Source organism: Sus scrofa, chromosome 2, assembly GCF_054392235.1.
Source record: "Sus scrofa isolate SSC_HxYL_T2T_F1_AM1 chromosome 2, Sscrofa_HxYL_maternal_Yorkshire_Landrace_v2.0, whole genome shotgun sequence".
NCBI classification, from domain to species: Eukaryota; Metazoa; Chordata; class Mammalia; order Artiodactyla; family Suidae; genus Sus; species Sus scrofa.
This window is the reverse complement of record NC_139384.1, coordinates 6287576-6305743: the sequence shown is the minus strand read 5'-3', so window position 1 is coordinate 6305743 and position 18168 is coordinate 6287576. Positions and strand designations below refer to the sequence as shown.

Here is an 18168-nt window from a genome sequence, read left to right as displayed (position 1 = left end):
TCAGAGAACTCAGGTTCTACCCTGGTTGAACTTAAGTTCCAGAGTCAAGAAGCAACTCCGTGGGCCTGGTTGCTTCCAGCTCTACAGTGGGGAGCTGTTCTTGGAGCTGTTCAGAGACTGCAGAGGTGATAAATGTGAAGGCGCTGCTTGAACCTTGTGTGAGAGGGGTCTTGAATGTTCTACTGCCTTCTTTTTTTTTCTTCTTTCTTTTTGCTATTTCTTGGGCCGCTCCCGCGGCATATGGAGGTTCCCAGGCTAGGGGTCCAATCGGAGCTGTAGCTGCCAGCCTACGCCAGAGCCACAGCAACGCAGGATCCGAGCCGCGTCTGCAACCTACACCACAGCTCACGGCAACGCCGGATCGTTAACCCACTGAGCAAGGGCAGGGACCGAACCCGCAACCTTATGGTTCCTAGTCGGATTCGTTAACCACTGTGCCACGACGGGAACTCCTCTATTGCCTTCTTAGCACTTAGCTCCAACCACCTGGAAGCCAAGCAGCCGCACCTCCCAAAGTCATACCAGGCCCCGAGAGCTGCACATTTACTTATGTGGTTCTCATGAACCCCTGCTTTATCCCGCCTTCTTGGCCTGGTATGGCAAGCATCCTGGAGCTGGGGTAGCCACCCAAAGCTGGGGTGGATTCCATTCCAGACCCACACAGGTGGGTATCATGAGAGTGTTTTTGTTAAGGCAGAGAAGGGTTGGGGACCCTCAGAGTCCAGAGAACTGCTCGTGGTCCCAGTCTAGCCCCTCGGGCATGTCAGTTTCTCTCTGTCCCTCAGTCTTCCCTTCTGCACAACTGGGGGTGTGGGGGGGTCCTATCCTGTCTGGGTCCTAGGGCTCTTATGGTAAAATGAGGCCCCACTTGGCCTGTCCCTTTCTGGCCCTGGTTACTTTGCATCCTCAGCCATTAGCCCTTAGTTCATCCTGCCTCTGAGACCCCCAGCCTCTTCCTTAGCACATAACCTGTGCCGTGGAGGCCCCTGGCTTCAGATGACCTGCAGTGGCTTTCCAGTTAAAGGGACCAGGAGGACACTTCCTTTGGGTCAGGAATGGTTCTGTCTGGGCAGACAGGCTGGAGAGGAAGGCACTACTGTTCTTTCCTTTTTGGGTTTGTCTTTTCTGAGAGTGTCAGGAGACTGGGGTGGTGGTAGTGATGAAAAAGGGAAGAGTCCAGGTTCGGGCAGGAGCAAAGAGAATTTCCTAGCCAGGGTTAGGATGTAAGCAAGCTTCGTGGCCCAGTCCTTTACTTTGTCTCTCCTAAATCTCACCTTCCCTGGACCTGACGTCTCATTCTTTTTTCCCTGCTCCCAGGTATTCCTCTTGGGGATGGTTGGTGAAATAGGGCATGGTAGAGAGATCTGAGGAGTGTAGGGGTATGGGGATAATGAGACCTACACACACGCGCGTGCGCGCTCGCACGCGCGAGGTAAGCCTGGCTGTCAGAGAGCAGAGCTAGAATGGGAGAGGGACCTCACTGCTAGTGGCAAAGGCAGGAAGTAGTTAGGACAGGGAGACGTGAAGGCGGACACATAAGGGGCACAGGCCACTGGTGGGGCAGGGGAGCACCAGGCAGGGTCAGCTGCGCCAGTAGGCTGCTAGGGATGAGGAAAGAAAAGGGCCTGAGTTTATCCTGTCGCCATAAAGACGATTCTTTTTTTTTTTTTTCCGGTCTTTTCTAGGGCCACACCCGCAGCATATGGAAGTTCCCAGTCTAATTGGAGCTGTAGCCACTGGCCTACGCCAGAGCCACAGCAACATAGGATCTGAGCCACGTCTGCGACCTATGCCACAGCTCCTTAACCCACTGAGCAAGGCCAGGGATCAAAGCCGCAACCTCATGGTTCCTGGTTGGATTCGTCAACCACTGTGCCATGAAGGGAACTCCAATTAAGCGCCTCTTTAACGCCAGGTACTGTGAGACAGTAAAAAGGATTCATGCCTTTTTTTTTTTTTTTTTTTTTTTTTTTTTTACTTTTTAGGGCTGAACCTGCAGCATATGAAAATTCCCATGCTAGGGGTCAGATCGAAGCTGCAGCTGCTGGCCTGTGCCACAGCCACACCAGATCTGAGCTGCCTCTGCGACCTATGCCACAGCTCATGGCAACGCTGGATCCTTAACCCACTGAGCGAGGCCTGGATCGAACCCGCATCCTCAGGGATCCTAGTCAGGTTCGTAACCTGCTGAGGCGTAATGGGAACTCCAAGACTCATTTCTTTGGGGTTGGAAGTGCGGATAAGGGGCAAGAAAGACTTTAAAACAAATGACGGAGGTTTGGACGTGTTATGGAAGCTCCAGAGCAGGAAAGGAAGGCGGCAGGAGATGGCTCAGCGGAGATGACATTTGAGCTAGGAGATGACATTTGAGCTAGCCGGGAAGGTGGAAAAAGGGTCTTTAGTGTGGCCCTTCCCCCAGGTCGGCAGTTGGAGCTCAGCCCGGAGGGCCCGCTCCATTCCGGCTCCGATTCCCTTTCAGGCCATTCATCCAAGCCTGGGCCGGGAGTGGGCGGGCAGACAATCAGACACTGTTTTATCCCAGGCATCGGCTGCAACCTCCCGCCCGGCGCCCACAGCGCGCGGCCGCCCGGGGAATGAGTCCTCGGGAACGTCTGCGCCTGGGCCTCTCCCGCCTGAGCTGGAGTCGGGCCGGAGGCGGGGAGGTCTGCGCAGCGGTCAGCGAGACGCAGAAAGCACATCCTCCGGTCCGGACCAGCGGTCCCCACAGTCCCACCCCGGCTCCGGCCCCCAGCGTTCCCGGTACTGCGACGGACCACCCTCCTCCCAGAGGCCCTATCCTGTTGAGCCCGCAAAGACCGTGATCTGCGCACTACAACTCCCAGAAGGCTTCGCGGCCAGGCCGCCTAGGGACCATTGACGAATCGCAGAGGGTGGTCCGCCTAACCAGCCTCGAGCGGACGTGGCGTATGGCGCTGCCGGAAGTTCCGGGAAGCGGGCCGGGAGGCCGGCCCGAGCTTCCGGGTGGGTCGCGCGCCTTCCTGCGGCTAAGATGGCGGCCGAGCATCCCGAGCCTCCGAAAGGAGAGTTGCAGCTGCCGCCGCCGCCGCCTCCTGGGCATTATGGTGCCTGGGCTGCTCAGGAGCTTCAGGCCAAATTAGCGGAGATCGGCGCTCCAATCCAGGGTGAGGAGCACGGGTGGTCAAGGGCCGGAAAGTGTAGGCCCGCGGGGAAGCGGAGCTGGTTACCCCGGAGACCCGGGGGCGGAAGAGTTGGGGGGGGGGCGGAGGCTTGACTTGGGCCTGCTCCGCCTGCCTTACCCCGTTGATCCTGTGCTTTGCCCAGCAGGGAGTCGCGAGGAGCTGGTGGAAAGGCTGCAGACCTACACCCGCCAGGTAAGTGTTGGTGGGATGTCAGGATAGGCCGAGCTTTTGGAGGAGGCGGTTCGTGATCCCTCACGCTTCGTTCTTCGTTCTTGATGTATCTCGGTACAGCGAGTGAGGTCTTGCTCTTTTTGTCTCTTCTCGTCGTCTTTATTGTAATCGTTTCTGTACATGCTGGTCCCCCCCCCAGAACCCCGTCTGAGCTCTGGCAGACAGACCCTGGGTAAATTTTGTCGAACGGACACGAGCGAACGTTGTTTAGCGGAACAGCTAGCTCCTTTTGGACTGACCTGGAGCCCTTTCTCTTTCGCAGACTGGCATCGTCCTGAGTCGGCCTGTTCTGAGAGGTGAAGATGGGGACAAAGCTGCTCCCCCTCCTATGTCAGCCCAGGTAGGGCGGTCTTCCCACTTGTTAGGATCCCTTTTTGCCCAGAGTAGCCCCTCCTCTCATATGGAGTGTGTGTTTGGAGGTTGCAACCAGCAGTTTGGGTGGTACTGTGGTGACAGAATTGGGAACTCTTCAGTTCTCCCTTGGTCCTCATCTTTGCTTCCTTTGCTGTGACAGCTCCTCCAAATCCTACAGGTCCTTCAAAGTTCAACTTAAATATCTGTAAGCCTAATTTGATCGTCCCATCCTCCTCCAGGTAGAAGTAATTAACCTCTTTTTTTGCTGTCCCAGCACACTGTTCCCATGTTATTCAGTGACAAATAAAGGCTTCCTCCCTGATTTGATTCCTTTCTTTCTTTTCTTTTCTTGTCTTTTCTTTCTTTATTTCCTTCCTTCCTTTTTTTTTTTAGGGCCACACCCGTGGCATATGGAAGGTCCCAGGCTAGGGGTGGAATTGGAGGTGTAGCTGCCTGCCTACGCCACAGCCGCAGCAACTCTGGATCTGAGCTAAATCTATGACCTACAGCAATGCCAACTCCTTATCCACTGAGAAAGGCCAGGGATTGAATCCGAGTCCTCATGGATATTGATCGGTTTTTTAACTGGTAAACCACAATGTGAACTCCAGCATTCTCTTTTCTTGATGTGGCTCTGGAGTGTTTTTTTTTGTTTGTTTGTTTGTTTGTTTTTTCTGTCTCTCTCTGTCTTTTTAGGGCCACACCTGCAGCATATGAAGGTTCCCAGGCTAGGGGTCAAATTGGAGCTGCAGCTGTCAACTACACCACAGCCACAGCAACGCCAGATCCGAGCCACATCTTTGACCTACACCACAGCGCCTGGCAACACCAAATTCTTAACCCACTGAGTGAGGCCAGGGATCGAACCTGTGTCCTCATGGATGCTAGTCGGGTTTGTTAATCTCTGAGCCACGATGGGAACTCCAAGAGTAGTCTTTTTCTTGAATGCAAGAACTGTGTGTCGTTTGACTTTGAATCCCAGCACCTGCCTCATTGTAGTTCCCCAGCAAGTATCTGTAGTAGATCAGTGCCTCCAGTTAATGGTCATTTTTTTCCCCCACAGCTCTCTGGGATTCCCATGCCACCCCCGCCCATGGGACTCCCCCCTCTACAGCCTCCTCCACCACCCCCACCACCTCCACCTGGCCTTGGCCTTGGGTTTCCCATGGCAGTTGGACCCCGCCCTCCAAACTTGGGGCCCCCTCCTCCTCTCCGAGTGGGTGAACCTGTGGCACTGTCCGAGGAAGAGCGGTTAAAGCTGGCGCAGCAGCAGGCGGCATTGCTGATGCAGCAAGAGGAACGTGCCAAGCAGGTAGCAGCCTGAGCCTGGGGCTCATCAGGGTCCTGAATGGGAAGTGGAGCCTCAGAGGGAGCCGGATCCTGGGGCCTAAGGCTTCTGGGAAGGTCTGGACCAAAGACTAGAACTTGGGCCCTGGCTGGGAGCAGAGTTGGGGCCGACTGGCCTGTGGGATTTTGGTGCTGAAATGAGCTTGTTTTCTCTTTTAAGCAGGGGGATCATTCACTGAAGGAACATGAGCTTTTGGAGCAGCAGAAGCGGGTAATGCCTCCCTCATCCTAACGTTTGACCCCATGGTCCAGTCCATTGTCTGTCACTTTTATTGTGTAGTGTCTGAAATAAGAAGTACCATTCAGGAAAAGTTTTCTGACCCCTGTCAGTCTTAGGTGATACCATTTAGGTGAGGACTCTGGGGGTAATTGAGTCGTTTGTATCAGATTTAGTTGAACATGATGGCCCTAAGTTAGGGAATGATACATAAGATGTTTAGACCCAGGGAGTTCCCACTGTGGATCAGCAGGTTAAGAAACTGACTGGTATCCATGAAAGGTGCGATCCCTGGCCTTGCTCAGTGGGTTAAGGATGCAGCTTTGCTGCTAGCTGTAGTGTAGGTTACAGATGTGGCTCAGATCCAGTGTTGCTGTGGCTGTGGGATAGGCCTGCAGGTGCAGCTCTGATTAGCCTGGGAGCTTTCATATGCCGCAGATGCAGCCCTAAAAAGAAAGGACGTTTGGTCCTAGAAATGCATTGTACCAGTTACCTGATGGATTATTTTGGAGTATTAGAAAATGACTTTTAATAGCAACAAATAGGGAAACATTTACATTGAACCATCTTTGCCCAGGTTGTGCCAGATCTTGAGAAAGATTAGAAATCACTGTTCCTTAGAAATACTTAATTTTGGGGGGAAGAAAAATTTTGTTGAAAAGGAGAAGACGGTGTTTACTAAGTAATAAATTCTCTGTTAGGAATCAGGAGTTCCCCCCGTTTTGCTTGGTGTTATTTCCTGGTGTTTTCTCTTGTGATGAGAGGGCTCCCTCATTCGGATCAATAGCCCAGAAGTGTGGGCGTGGCCAGGGTGTCACAACTCCAGTGGTTCCTGATTGTTCGCCTTGGGTGTATAATCTGGCTGAAAGGATGCATTTGCCAGGGCCTGCCTGCCCAAAGGATTTCCCGAGCTGTGTCTCCACTGCTTCCCTCCCGCAGGCAGCCGTGTTACTGGAGCAGGAACGGCAGCAGGAGATCGCCAAGATGGGCACCCCAGTCCCTCGGCCCCCACAGGACTTGGGCCAGATTGGTGTTCGCCCTCCTCTGGGTGCTCGAGGTAAGGCCTTGGAAGGGAAGGGCAAGGAAGGTGATTAAAATTCTCAGACCAGTGTATATCACATCAAAAGAGGACACGGGGAGTTCCTGTGTGGCTTCGTAGGTTAAAGATCTAGCACTGTCATTGCCGTGGTTCAGGTCAGTGCTGTGGCGTGGGTTTGATCACTTCTGCACTCTGTGGGTGAGACCAAAATAAAAGAGTGCACATGTTGTAAAGATAGGGATCGGTGAATTTCTACAAACTGAACACAGCTGCACCTGGACCAAGATCCAGACTACCAGTACAGAGGAGTTCCCATCATGGCTTAGCAGAAGCTAATCTGATTAGCATCCTTGAGGACATGGGTTCGATCCCTGGCCTCGCTTAGTGAGTTGAGGATCCGGCGTGGCTGTGGCTGTGGTGGGGGCCAGCGGCTACAGCTAGGATTCAGTTCCTAGCCTGGGAACCTCCACATGCCGCGAGTGCAGCCCTGGAAGGACAGAAGAAAAAACCCCCAGCAGTACACAAACCCTCCCGGCTCCCTTCTGGCCACCCCTCTCCCAAGGCCAACCATGACCCTGATTTTTTAGCAAGGAAAGCACAGGGAGTGTTTTGTCCCTTCTGACGTTAGATTTTTTTTTTTTTTTTTTCTTCTTTCAGTAGCTGCCCCGGTGGGCCCCACTCCCACTGTTTTGCCTATGGGGGCCCCTGTTCCTCGGCCTCGTGGTCCCCCACCACCCCCTGGAGATGAGAACAGAGAGGTGAGATTGGTGGTTTTTCATAGAGAGGGCGGAGTGTGTTTTAGGAGGGGAGTATTTCCAGATTTTTAAAGAAGGATTTGAGAGCAGGTGGGAGGACTTCTGAGGGGCCGGGATTGGGTGGGGGGAGCCCTGTTTATTTAAAAGGTATATGGGGTAGGAAGTAGGGTCTGGGTGACATTTCGGGGCTTGGGTCCCGGGGTGCATCCGGAGGGTTACTGAGGGTGACCTGATGCAGCTGGTGTCGGCCACTGTTCCCAACACCCGGCAGCAGCCTTTGTGGTAGCAGAGGTAGAGCCGCGGCCCAGGGAGGCGGGCACGGTCACCACCCCTCTGCCCGGGTTGTCTCTGGCAGATGGACGACCCCTCTGTGGGCCCCAAGATCCCCCAGGCTTTGGAAAAGATCCTGCAGCTGAAGGAGAGCCGCCAGGAAGAGATGAACTCTCAGCAGGGTGAGTGTGTCCTCGTGTCCCGAGGGCCGCAGGGACAGAACCTGCCGCAGCTCCGGCCACGGCCGCCTCCCGCCTGCCTTCCTGAGGAGGTTCTGAGGGAAAATGGCTCTTGGTAAAGGGTGGTTCCTGTGAAGAGACTGATGGCCCCCTTCCTGCCTCACAGACGAGGAGGAGATGGAAACGGACACGCGCTCGTCCCTGGGCCCGTCGGCGTCAGAGACCGAGGAGGACAGCGTGTCCGTGTCCAAAAAAGAGGTACGCGGTGGACCTGGGTCTGGACGGGGCGACTTCTGAGCGTTCACTGAACAGCAGCTGCTGTTTTGCGCCAGTTCCTTGTCCGAAGCATCTTCTTGCTGGTTTTCATCCCGTTGACATTCATCCTTTGGGTTCTGATCCCACGCGTGCCCGCATTTTAGAGTTGAAGTAACCACGGTTCTGTGAGGCGCAGTCATTTACTCAGGAGCCCACGGCTTTGTGGTGTGACTTCAAGGCCTCTTTTCTTGGTCCCTCGGGGAAAATGGGCGAGGAGACGTGGGGCTGGGAGGCCGGCTCGGTGCTGGGATTCTTGGACCCAGTTGGTTTTCCTCATTTTGGCAGAAAAACCGGAAGCGTCGGAACCGAAAGAAGAAGAAAAAGCCCCAGCGGGTGCGGGGGCTGTCGTCGGAGAGCTCCGGGGACCGAGAGAAGGAGTCCAGCCGGTCCCGTGGCTCCGACTCGCCCGCGGCCGATGTTGAAATTGAGTACGTGACCGAAGAGCCTGAAATTTACGAGCCCAACTTCATCTTCTTCAAGAGGATCTTTGAGGCTTTCAAGGTATAAGGAGCAGCGCACCGGGAGGGGGCAAGGCAGGGTGCGAGGGCATCTCTTGGCGCCTGGTTCAGGAACTGGAGGGGGCGGCGGGCCGGGCTGGGGTTTCCACGTTGTCTGCCTCGGCAGCTCACCGATGACGTGAAGAAGGAGAAAGAGAAGGAGCCAGAGAAGCTCGACAAACTGGAGAACTCTGCAGTGCCCAAGAAGAAGGGCTTTGAGGAGGAGCACAAGGACAGCGACGATGACAGCAGCGATGATGAACAGGTGAGGCCCACGGCCTCCTGTCGGGGAGCAGGGACCTTGGGACCGGGAGGTTGAGGTGCCGCCAGCGAGGGACCTTGGCGAACTCTCGCAGGGGAGGAGCCCTTTGGTGGCTTAAGTTTCAGGGTAAACCGGGCGGCCTGATTCACACCTAAGAATCCTGCTCAAAAGAGAGGACTGCTCTGTTCTAGGAGAAGAAGCCGGAAGCCCCTAAGTTGTCCAAGAAGAAGCTGCGCAGAATGAATCGCTTCACTGTGGCTGAACTCAAGCAGGTGAGAGCTGAGAGCTCCCCAGGCCCTGGGAGAGGAGCTCCGGGAGCCCCAGGGGGTCGGGGGGTGGGGAGGGCTCCGAAGGGGGCCCTTTGAGGAAGGGAAAGCCAGCGGGCTGCCGATCTTCGAGGTCCAGCTCTCTAGAGGGCTGTTGCCGTGTCGTTCTCCAGCTTGTGGCTCGGCCTGATGTTGTGGAGATGCATGACGTGACGGCCCAGGACCCCAAGCTCTTGGTTCACCTCAAGGCCACGCGGAATTCTGTGCCTGTGCCCCGCCACTGGTGTTTTAAGCGCAAGTACCTGCAGGGCAAACGAGGCATCGAGAAGCCCCCCTTCGAGCTGCCAGATTTCATCAAACGCACAGGCATCCAGGAGATGCGGGAGGCCCTGCAGGAGAAGGTGAGGGCCTGGCCGGGGCTCAGGTCTGCCCTGGCGGACCTTGACAGCAGCCTGCTTCCAAATGGGCTTCCCTCAAACCCACCTACACGTTCGTTGTCTGCTGATTCAGTCTTAAGTTTGGAAGTCAGTGCTGCGTATGACGCCTGGCGGGGCGGGCAGGAGGGGCAGGGCATCACGTGAAAGGCAGACCTCACCTCTGTTGAGGCCGGTGCTCCCCACTTCCGGTTCTGTGTGGCTCTCTTTTCGCCCCGGGCTCCTCGCGTCCATGCCTGCCCTTCCCGGCTCTCTGATCTAGAGGCACGTGGTGATTCCTTTCCTTGCACGTTGCTTCTCGCTGTGTCTGGTTCTCTGCTTATTATATGAACTGGATACACTTGTGGCTGGAATTGTATGCTGGTTGAGTAATTTCTTAAGTTTAAATTTTTTTTTTTTTTGTCTTTTTGCCTTTTCTAGGGCCACTCCCGTGGCATATGGAGGTTCCCAGGCTAGGGGTCTAACTGGAGCTGTAGCCCCTGGCCTACGCCAGAGCCACAGCAGTGCGGGATCTGAGCCGCGTCTGCAACCTACAGCTCATGGCAACACTGGAGGATCCTTAACCCACTGAGCAAGGGCAGGGATGGAACCCACAACCTCATGGTTCCTAGTTGGATTCGTTAACCATTGTGCCACAATGGGAACTCCAAGTTTAAAGTTTTTAATTAAATACTCTGAATAGGTGATAGTTGTGGGTGGTGTACAAATGCAGCAAGTGCCGAAGTAGGTGGTGAGAACTGTGCCTTGTCAGGCCCTAGTCACCCAGGTCTCTGCAGAGGGAGCTGAGGAGTCAGTCCCTTGATCCCATGGCTTAAAAATTATTTGATGTACGTAGCTGATTGTGATTTCTTATGATGCATCTATTTTGTTCTGCACGGGTCGTGTAACTTTGAGGGGCTGGACTGAGCAGGAAGCATTTGGGTGACTTGGGAGTTAAGACGGATGAGGTTTCCCCCATCTCTTTTGGGAGCGGGAGGCCAGATCTGGCCAGAGTTGGACTTTGAGGGCCTTTCCCGTACCCCGTGCCATCCCCGCAGGAGGAGCAGAAGACCATGAAGTCCAAGATGCGAGAGAAGGTCCGGCCCAAGATGGGCAAGATCGACATCGACTACCAGAAGCTGCACGACGCCTTCTTCAAGTGGCAGACCAAGCCCAAGCTGACCATCCACGGGGACCTGTACTACGAGGTCGGCGGCGGGGGCGGGGAGGGCGGGGGCAGGGCTCTGCCTTGGGTCACCACCCCGGAACGCCGGGTCCCAGGGGCTTTGGAAGCTGGAGGTGGGGCCGGTGGCCCTCTCGCCTCAGGCTCCGGGTTGTCCACTAGCTCCCCTTGGATGGGGTGGCATTTGCAGCGAGGGGTGCTTTTCTGGAGGAGGGATGCGGATCGCATCTTCGAGGCAGCAGTCGTGTATGTGGGTAGTTTAGAAACGGGCCGAGGGCAGATGCTTTAGGAAACATTCCCTCTTGGGGGCAGGAGAAAATTGTCTTGTTTTGGTTTTTTTGTTCTGGCCCTTGAGATGTTAGTCAGCGCGGTGTCGTGGGATTTTTGAGGCCGAAGGCCCTTGGAGACGGTCTTCTCCAAGCCCCCACCCGGGAGATGAGAAAGCCTGTCCTTAGAAGTGGCTGTGCGCTCACAGCGGGAGTGCCTGCCCCCTCCACTTCCTGGCTTTTATCATTCCCCACCCCCGGCGCGGCCGGGGGCAGAGGTGACGAGAACCCTGGGAACTAGGTAGTCCTCCGAGGGACTCTGTCTGCTGTGGATTGGGACCTCTGTTCTCCCGCCCCCTGGCAGGTAACCTCCCAGTGTGTGTCTGGAGCCCACGGCACGGCATGCTCTGCTTTTTCCTCAGGGGAAGGAGTTTGAGACACGGCTGAAGGAGAAGAAGCCAGGCGATCTGTCTGATGAGCTGCGGATTTCCTTGGGGATGCCAGTAGGACCAGTGAGTGCCAGTTACCTGGCTGGGCAAGCAGAGAAGAGGTTGGGCATGGGGGGGCGGTTGGGGAGCCAAGGGCTCGGGTCGGGCAGGTGGGAGCCCGTCCTCTCTCGTCCTGCAGAACGCACACAAGGTCCCTCCCCCGTGGCTGATCGCCATGCAGCGCTACGGGCCGCCCCCGTCGTACCCCAACCTGAAGATCCCGGGGCTGAACTCGCCCATCCCCGAGGTGAGAGCTTTCCTTTCTGTCCTTCTTCTAAGGGAGGAGCTGGCTCTTTAACTAGAGGAGGATTTTTTTTCTTTTCTTCTACTGTGTGTCTTTTGGCTTTTTTTCAAATTAAAGGAGTATGGTTTTTGTTTTAAGAAAACCACGAGACGTGTGTCATAAAATGGTCAGTCAGAATTGAGAACAAAGATGAAAACACATATTGCTCACATTTCACCACTCAGAAATAACCAGGTTTAATATCTGGTGAATGTATTTTCAGATATCTCTCTCTGATGTGTACATGGATGGACAGATAGAATTTTAAGAGTGGCATTAAACTTATTTTTATTTTTTTTAATTTCTTTTCTTCAGAAATCTCTGTATTGAGGTAATACCATTGGAGAAATAGTCAAAACTTAAAAAACCTTTAGAGAATGAACTTCATGCTGTTTTCTTTCTTTTTTTCATTAAAAATAGTAATCTATTTTGTTGCAAATTATTTTTATTTTTTACCTTTTTTTCTTTTTTTATGGCTGCACCCATGGCATATGGAAGTTCTGGGGCCAGAGATTGAATCTGAGCCGCAGCTGTGCCCTACTCCACAGCTGCAGAAAAACTGGATCTGGAGTTCCCGTCATGGCTCAGTGGTTAACAAATCCGACTAGGAGCCATGAGGTTGCGGGTTCGGTCCCTACCCTTGCTCAGTGGGTTGGGGATCTGGCGTTGCCGTGAGCTGTGGTGTAGGTCAAAGACGCGGCTTGGATCCCGCATTGCTGTGGCTCTGGTGTAGGCTGGCAGCTACAGCTCTGATTCGACCCCTAGCCTGGGAACCTCCATGTGCCGCGGGAGTGGCCCAAAGAAATAGCAAAAAGACCAAAAAAAAGAAAGAAAAACTGGATCTTTTAACCCGCTGTGCCAGGGTGGGAATCAAACCCTAGCCTCTATAGTGACCTGAGCAGTTGCAGCCAGATTCTTACCCCATTGCACCACAGAGGGAACTCCTAAGTTTGTTTTTAAATAAAAAGCAATAAAAAATTTCACAGACAACAGTCATTAAAATGGGAAAGAAGTGATTGTTAAATTTCAGATAAAAATTTCTGTTACTTTGAGTTCCTGTTGTGGCTCAATGGTAATGAACCCGACCAATAGCCATGAAGACCTGGGTTTGATCCCTGGCTTCACTCAAGTGGGTTAAGGATCTGGTGTTGCCACCAGCTACGGTGTAGGTCACAGACATGGCTCGGATCTGGCGTTGCTGTGGCTGTGGCATAGGCCGGCAGCTGCAGCTCAGATTCGATCCCTAGCCTGGGAACTTCCACATGGCACAAGCCCTTAAAAAAAAAATTCTGTCACTTTAGAGAACTAGATTCTGAAAGCTTGCCAACATTAGGAACATCAGTAAGAAGTTGGAGTCGTGTCTTGCAAAGTACATGTTTCAGTTTTAGGCAGCATGAACTCCACCCTGAAGGCTGAAGTTACTAGCAGGCTTTCTGCTTCCCATCTCCGTATCCTGTTACCTCCAGATTTTTGTCGCTTAGCACTCTTGCTTTGTAATGCTCTGTGACGTTTGCTTCTTCTCTGAAATGAAGCTGGAGTTCCCAAGTGTTAGTTCTGTGCTTTGGAGCGTGACTTTCCCCCAGAGCGTGAGTGTTCCCGTGGAGCACAGGAGTGGAACTGATTTGCATTTCCTGTCTTGCAGAGCTGTTCCTTCGGGTACCATGCTGGTGGCTGGGGCAAACCCCCAGTCGATGAGACCGGGAAACCCCTCTATGGGGATGTGTTTGGAACCAATGCTGCTGAATTTCAGGTATGGGCTGTGGCTGGCAAGCTTGGTCTTACGTAAGGTCACGGAGTTCAGAGATAGTTGGTTTATAGCTTCATTATCAGAGAGGTGGTGTCCTGAAGCCTGAGAAAGCACCTGCAGGCTTCCCACTAGAAGCCGAGCTCTCTGCGGGTAGCAATTATCTTCCGTTTCCTCTTACACCCCTTGAGTTTACAGCCGCTCGGCACATCCCGGGCATGTTGTGAACATCTGTCGGATGAGTGAGTGATGTCTTTCAGACCAAGACTGAGGAAGAGGAGATTGATCGGACCCCTTGGGGGGAGCTGGAGCCGTCGGATGAAGAATCTTCAGAAGAAGAGGAAGAGGAGGAGAGCGATGAAGACAAGCCGGATGAGACAGGCTTCATCACCCCTGCAGACAGGTGGGGGAGGCGGAGAGAAGGCCGCTCGGAAGGGCTCTGCCTGTCTGGGGGGGCCTCGTCTCGACTCCAGGGCCCGTTCCTCTCTTCACAGCGGCCTCATCACTCCCGGAGGCTTCTCGTCCGTGCCGGCAGGAATGGAGACCCCTGAACTCATTGAGCTGAGGAAGAAGAAGATTGAGGAGGCGATGGACGGGTGAGGGAACCAGGCAGGGCCGAGCGGGGAGAGTTGCCGTTCCCTTCAGCCTCTGCGTGGACGGGCTGACGTTTGTTGTCCTCGCCTGCCCCTTTGACCCATTAGCGAACACTCAGCTCTGTGCCAGGCCAGGCGCTGCTCTAGGTACTGGGGTGAGGTCAGCAAGCCATCAGAGGACAAGATAATTTCAGGCGTGGACAGGACGGGTAGCAGAGGAAACTGGGCAATGGGATGTAGAGGGATTTGGGTGGTGGGACGGCCTTCGGGAAGCCACCGAGGAGCGGGTGTTTGGGCTGAGAGCTGGAGGGTGGGAAGAAGCCAGCAGTAGAATGATCTGGGTCAGAAGGGATTGTAGGTGGGAATGAAAGAAGCCTGGGAAGGGTAGTTTGCAACTTAAAATTCTCTAATAGATAATTGTGCCCTTTAAACAAAACTAACAGTGACACTGTTTTGAGGGCATTAGTCCACTGTGGCCTCCGTTTGCCTGGCAAAGCAATAAAGCTTTTCTACTCCCCTCCCCCCCCAAAAAAAACCCAAGACAAACAAAAATAATAACCATGTAGTGGCGTTTGTTTTTGAAAGATAGAGATTTCTAGGATGACTGTGTTTTTTTCTTTCATTACTTTAAAGATGTCACTCCAGTGTCATCTTTCTTGCATCTTTTTTTCCCCCTTTTCTTTTAATGGCTGCATCCGAGGCACATGGCAGTTCCCAGGCCAGGGATTGAATCCGAGCTGCAGCTGTGACCTGTGCTGGATCCTGAACCTGCTTGCCCCAGCAGGAGGAGTTCCCGCTTGGGAACTCCTCTTGCGTTGTTCTTTCGGGAAACTCGTCCCGTCACTTTCCTTTGTTCCTCTGTGCATTCGTGTCAGTTTTCACTGGCTGCCTTTAAGATCTGCTCTTGCCACTGTTTGGAACAGGGTATGATGTGTGGGGTGATGCAGGGTGTTGGTGTAGTTTTCTTCATGTTTCTTTGCTTGCAGTTTGTTAAGCATCTTGAATCTGTGCATGTATAGTTTTTATTAATTTTGGGAAAATTCTGGCCATTAACGTCTCCAAATACTTTTTTCTGTTTCCTTCTCTTTGACCTCTTCTTTGGGAATTCCAGGTATATATCCATTAGATTTCTTGAAGTTGTCTATCGTGTTGCTTCTCACTGATGCTCTGTTCACTTAAATTTTTTCTTTTTTCTCCTTGTGTTTCATTTTAGAAATTTTCTATTCCTGTGTCTTCACGTTGGCAAATATTTTTTTCTGCTCTTTTCTTTTTTTGGCTGCTGCATGTGGAGATTCCCGGGGTCGGGGATCGAGCTCGTGCCACAGCAGTGACCTGAGTCACAGCAGTGACAATGCCAGATCCTTAACCCACTGAGCCACCGGAGAACTCCAGGTCATTCTCGAGGGACCTGCGACTTTGTGAAGTGGACCTTGTTGGGTCCAGCATACTTCTGTAGCGAAGCATGGATGGTGTCTAGCGTTTGTTCGGCGTTGTCGTGAAGGTTCTCGGAAATAGTCTTGATCTCTAGGCTCACCAGGCAGCACCGAGGCAGTGCTCAGTCGCTCCCCAGCTGAGGCTTAAGACCCTGTACTCTACCCAGTTTCCTGTTAATAGGAGGTTTTCCAGTCCGGCTGGTGGGGCTCGGCCCTGTCCCCAGTCCCAAGGGAGCAGCAGGCGTGTCTGTTGCCACTCGTCCTTCCGGTGGTGGTTCTTTCCCTGCCTTGGTAGCTCCCCCCGTGCGGACCTCCCCCGAGAGCTTGGGGGATTCCTCTTCTCCAGTTCTCTGTCCTGGGATCTCTGATCGCCTTAGTCTCCCTGCATTTTCAGCTTCATCCCTTCAACTCCTGGTGTCCTCTGGGCTCTGTAGCAGTTCCCCCGCCTCCGTCTGTGGCCTGGACACTCGGTGCAGTAGGTGCGCAGTGGAAGGAATCGCCTCGCGTGTTTCCTGCATCTCAGGAATCACGGTCCTTTGTTGTTTCACGTCCAATGACGTGAAAACCACTGTTTCATCTATTTCGCCCATTTTTTGACTGTTTCAGGTGGGAGGGTAAATCTGATCCCTGTTACTTCTTGTCTGGAAACAGAAGTCTCAAGTTATGCATATTCAAGCAAGAAAAAGGACGACGGGTCCTGTGGCTGGAATGTAGCGAGCGGGGATTAAGTAGGGGACCAAGTCTGACGCCCTTAGACCCGGGTAAAGTGGGTTTATTCAGACAGTGATTGGAAGCCTGAGGGGGTCTGGAACAAAGGAGCGACAGGATCTGAATTCTCTTTCTCGGTGTCTGTCTGGCTGCTTTGTGGAAATAAATTTTCACTTCTTCCTGGGCGAGGTAGGGAAGAACCCATGGTCTGGGTTGATATTAGATTTGTTTTTGCATTCAAGTAGAATTTTTCTTTTCTTTTTTCTTTGGCTGCACTTTTGGTTATGCAGAAGTTTCCAGAGTTCCCAGGCCAGGGATTGAACCTGCACCACAGCAGTGACAACGTCGGCTCCTCACCCCACGAGGCCGCTGGGGAACTCCTCAAGTAGGATGCTTGAAATAGGTGGCACTTTTCACTCTCATGGGTCTTTGGGACCTGTAGAGGCAGCGTGGGCACCATTGTTCCCTGGGTGTCTTGGATTTTCTCCAGGAGCTCGGTGGGGGTGCTGCCTGTGTTCCTTTTGTTTTCCCTTCTGGAGACCCTGTCTTCCCTGCCTTTATGGGCCTGACGCCTTTGTCCTTTGCAGAAGTGAGACACCGCAGCTCTTCACTGTGTTGCCGGAGAAGAGAACAGCCACCGTTGGAGGGGCCATGATGGGATCGACCCACATCTATGACATGTCCACGGTGGGCACTCAGAGGACGCTGCTCTGGGGGTTCGGAAAGCGTGGGAGCGAGGGCTTCTCTTGGAGTGTCTCTTTGGAGGTGACAGGGCTCTGATTCCTTTTCCAGGTTATGAGCCGGAAGGGCCCAGCCCCCGAGCTGCAAGGTGTGGAAGTGGCCCTGGCACCCGAAGAGTTGGAGCTGGATCCCATGGCCATGACCCAGAAGTATGAGGAGCACGTGCGGGAGCAGCAGGCCCAAGTGGAGAAAGAGGACTTCAGCGACATGGTGGCTGAGCATGCTGCCAAGCAGAAGGTGGGCGCTCACTCCCCGGGAGGCTGGCTATGGGAGCGCCAGGGAGCAGGGCCTCCTTTGTCAGCGCAGTGGTGTCCTCTAGTGGTGAGGGAGCGAGAGGACACACTGCCTGCTGCCCTGAGCTTCCCAGATGCTGGAAACCTTGGAGATCCTCCCTCGGGCCACCCTCTTGAAGGAAGATGCAGCTGAGGTGCAGGGAGGGAGAGGGACTCACTCGGGTTTGAGCATCCAGTCGCAGTGCTTTTTCTGCAGACCTGTGTGCTTGTGTCGGGCACCCTTGTTTGGGGAGCAGCAGGTTGTTTAACCTGTTGTAACCTGTTCCTCTTTCTCTCCTACAGCAAAAGAAACGGAAAGCTCAGCCCCAGGACAGCCGTGGGGGCAGCAAGAAATATAAGGAGTTCAAATTTTAGGTCCCCTCACACGCCCGGCCCTCCTTTAGGCCCTTTGCCGGACACCTGGGCTTCGCACATGGATACCCAAGAGCCAGCTCTCCTGTTACTCCCCAGGGCTTGTCCTTTCAGGTTCATGTTCTTATTTTAGACCTGTTTTGTAAATAAAGCTGTTTCCCAAGGAAAGAGATGAACATTTAACGCTCCTGATCCTCCTCTGTCTTCTTTTAGTGCCTTCCTGCCAAAGAATTAACAGGAGTTCCCGTCATGGCTCAGTGGTAATGAACCTGATCAGTATCCATGAGGATGCGGGTTCCATCCCTGTCCTTGCTCAGTGGGTCAAGGATCCGGCGTTGCCGTGAGCTATGGTGTAGGTCACGGATGTGGCTTGGATTCTGAGTGGCTGTGGCTGTGGCTGTAGCTGGCAGCTGTAGCTCTGATTCCACCCCTAGCCTGGGAATCGCCATATGCCATGGGTGTGGTCCTGGAAAAAAAAAAAAAAATCATTTTCTACAACAAGTTGCTCCAGTGATGACGGGGCAGGCACCGGATCAGGTGTGGCAGTTGAGACTGGTGCTGAAGCTAAATCTGAGATTGTGTGTTTTACCACTGCCTGCTTTGTAGGAAGGCTCTGGGGGAAGGACTTTTAGGTCTGGTTTGACCTTACCACTGTGTCCTTGGGGACTAAAAATAGCCAGCTTAGCGCCCTGGCTGGGCTGAGGAAGCCCAGTGGGCTCGGGAAGTAGGCCAGGTCGGGCCTTCCTGATAGACCCTGTGGCCAAGGAGGTCTAAGTCCT

The 18168-nt window shown here is 53.6% G+C and overlaps 1 protein-coding gene across 8 annotated transcripts; it reads left to right on the top strand.

The window, feature by feature from the left end:
• The first annotated feature begins 2984 nt into the window (after nucleotides 1-2984).
• On the top strand, nucleotides 2985-17572 carry SF3B2 (splicing factor 3b subunit 2). Of its 8 annotated transcripts, none has more exons than XM_085010686.1 (22): nucleotides 2985-3143; nucleotides 3307-3353; nucleotides 3655-3732; nucleotides 4810-5058; nucleotides 5257-5304; nucleotides 6250-6367; nucleotides 7010-7107; nucleotides 7460-7556; nucleotides 7720-7811; nucleotides 8154-8369; nucleotides 8493-8630; nucleotides 8819-8899; nucleotides 9067-9294; nucleotides 10365-10514; nucleotides 11178-11267; nucleotides 11383-11490; nucleotides 13169-13276; nucleotides 13531-13673; nucleotides 13765-13866; nucleotides 16592-16691; nucleotides 16797-16982; nucleotides 17321-17572. In XM_085010686.1, the coding sequence occupies exons 1-22, from the start codon at nucleotides 3011-3013 to the stop codon at nucleotides 17390-17392; spliced, it is 2682 nt and encodes an 893-aa protein (XP_084866812.1). In that variant the 5' UTR covers nucleotides 2985-3010; the 3' UTR covers nucleotides 17393-17572. The 8 variants fall into 8 exon arrangements, with proteins under 8 accessions (XP_084866812.1, XP_020938472.1, XP_084866810.1 ...); XM_021082813.2 differs by having other exon boundaries at nucleotides 7007-7107; XM_085010684.1 differs by having other exon boundaries at nucleotides 5254-5304.
• Nucleotides 17573-18168: the final 596 nt, after the last annotated feature.

Bases quoted from the DNA above. Each gene is read 5' to 3' on its own strand.
- SF3B2 (XM_005660666.4), top strand. From the start codon at position 3,011: ATGGCGGCCGAGCATCCCGAGCCTCCGAAAGGAGAGTTGCAGCTGCCG. The intron at 7,557-7,719 runs GTGAGTGTGTCC...CCTGCCTCACAG, and splicing joins AGAGATGAACTCTCAGCAGG to ACGAGGAGGAGATGGAAACG. The intron at 10,515-11,177 runs GTCGGCGGCGGG...CTTTTTCCTCAG, and splicing joins ACGGGGACCTGTACTACGAG to GGGAAGGAGTTTGAGACACG.